The following is a 912-nucleotide window of genomic DNA, read 5'->3' on the forward strand; positions in this document are numbered from 1 at the left end:
GATGGAGGAAGTGATGGAGGAGGTGATGGAGGAGGTGATGGAGGAAGTGATGGAGGAGGTGATTGAGGAGGTGATGGAGGAGGAGATGGAGGAGGTGATTGAGGAGGTGATGGAGGAGGTGATGGAGGAAGTGATTGAGGAGGTTATGGAGGAGGTGATTGAGGAGGTGATGGAGGAGGTGATGGAGGAGTTGATGGAGGAGGTGATGGAGGAGGTGATGGAGGAAGTGATGGAGGAGGTGATTGAGGAGGTTATGGAGGAGGTGATTGAGGAAGTGATGGAGGAGGTGATGGAGGAGGTTATGGAGGAGGTGATTGAGGAGGTGATGGAGGAGGAGATGGAGGAGGTGATTGAGGAGGTGATGGAGGAAGTGATTGAGGAGGTTATGGAGGAGGTGATTGAGGAGGTGATGGAGGAAGTGATGGAGGAGGTGATGGAGGAGGTGATGGAGGAAGTGATGGAGGAGGTGATTGAGGAAGTGATGGAGGAGGTGATGGAGGAGGTGACGGAGGAGGAGATTGAGGAGGTGATTGAGGAGGTGATTGAGGAGGTGATGAGGAGGTGATGGAGGAGGTGATGGAGGAGGTGATTGAGGAGGCGATGGAGGAGGTGATTGAAGAGGTGATGGAGGAGGTGATGGAGGAGGTGATGGAGGAGGTGATTGAGGAGGTGATGAAGGAGGTGATGGAGGAGGTGATTGAGGAGGTGATTGAGGAGGTGATGGAGGAGGCGATTGAGGAGGCGAGATGAGGAGGTGATGAGGAGGTGATGAGGAGGTGATGGAGGAGGTGATGGAGGAGGTGATGGATGAGGTGATTGAGGAGGTGATGGAGGAGGTGATTGAGGAGGTGATGAAGAGGTGATGGAGGAGGTGATTGAGGAGGTTATGGAGGAGGTGATTGAGGAGGTTTT

The 912-nt window shown here is 53.6% G+C and overlaps 1 protein-coding gene across 1 annotated transcript in view; it reads left to right on the top strand.

Moving 5' to 3' along the window:
* Positions 1 to 565, top strand: part of LOC137185298 (probable inactive protein kinase DDB_G0270444) — a 1,399-nt gene extending 834 nt beyond the window's left edge. Inside the window, exon 2 of the mRNA XM_067593644.1 lies at positions 8 to 565. Coding sequence (XP_067449745.1) covers positions 8 to 565 — 558 coding nt within the window. The remainder of the gene's footprint in view (positions 1 to 7) is intronic.
* Positions 566 to 912: the final 347 nt, after the last annotated feature.

This window comes from Thunnus thynnus, chromosome 6 (genome assembly GCF_963924715.1).
Source record: "Thunnus thynnus chromosome 6, fThuThy2.1, whole genome shotgun sequence".
NCBI classification, from domain to species: Eukaryota; Metazoa; Chordata; class Actinopteri; order Scombriformes; family Scombridae; genus Thunnus; species Thunnus thynnus.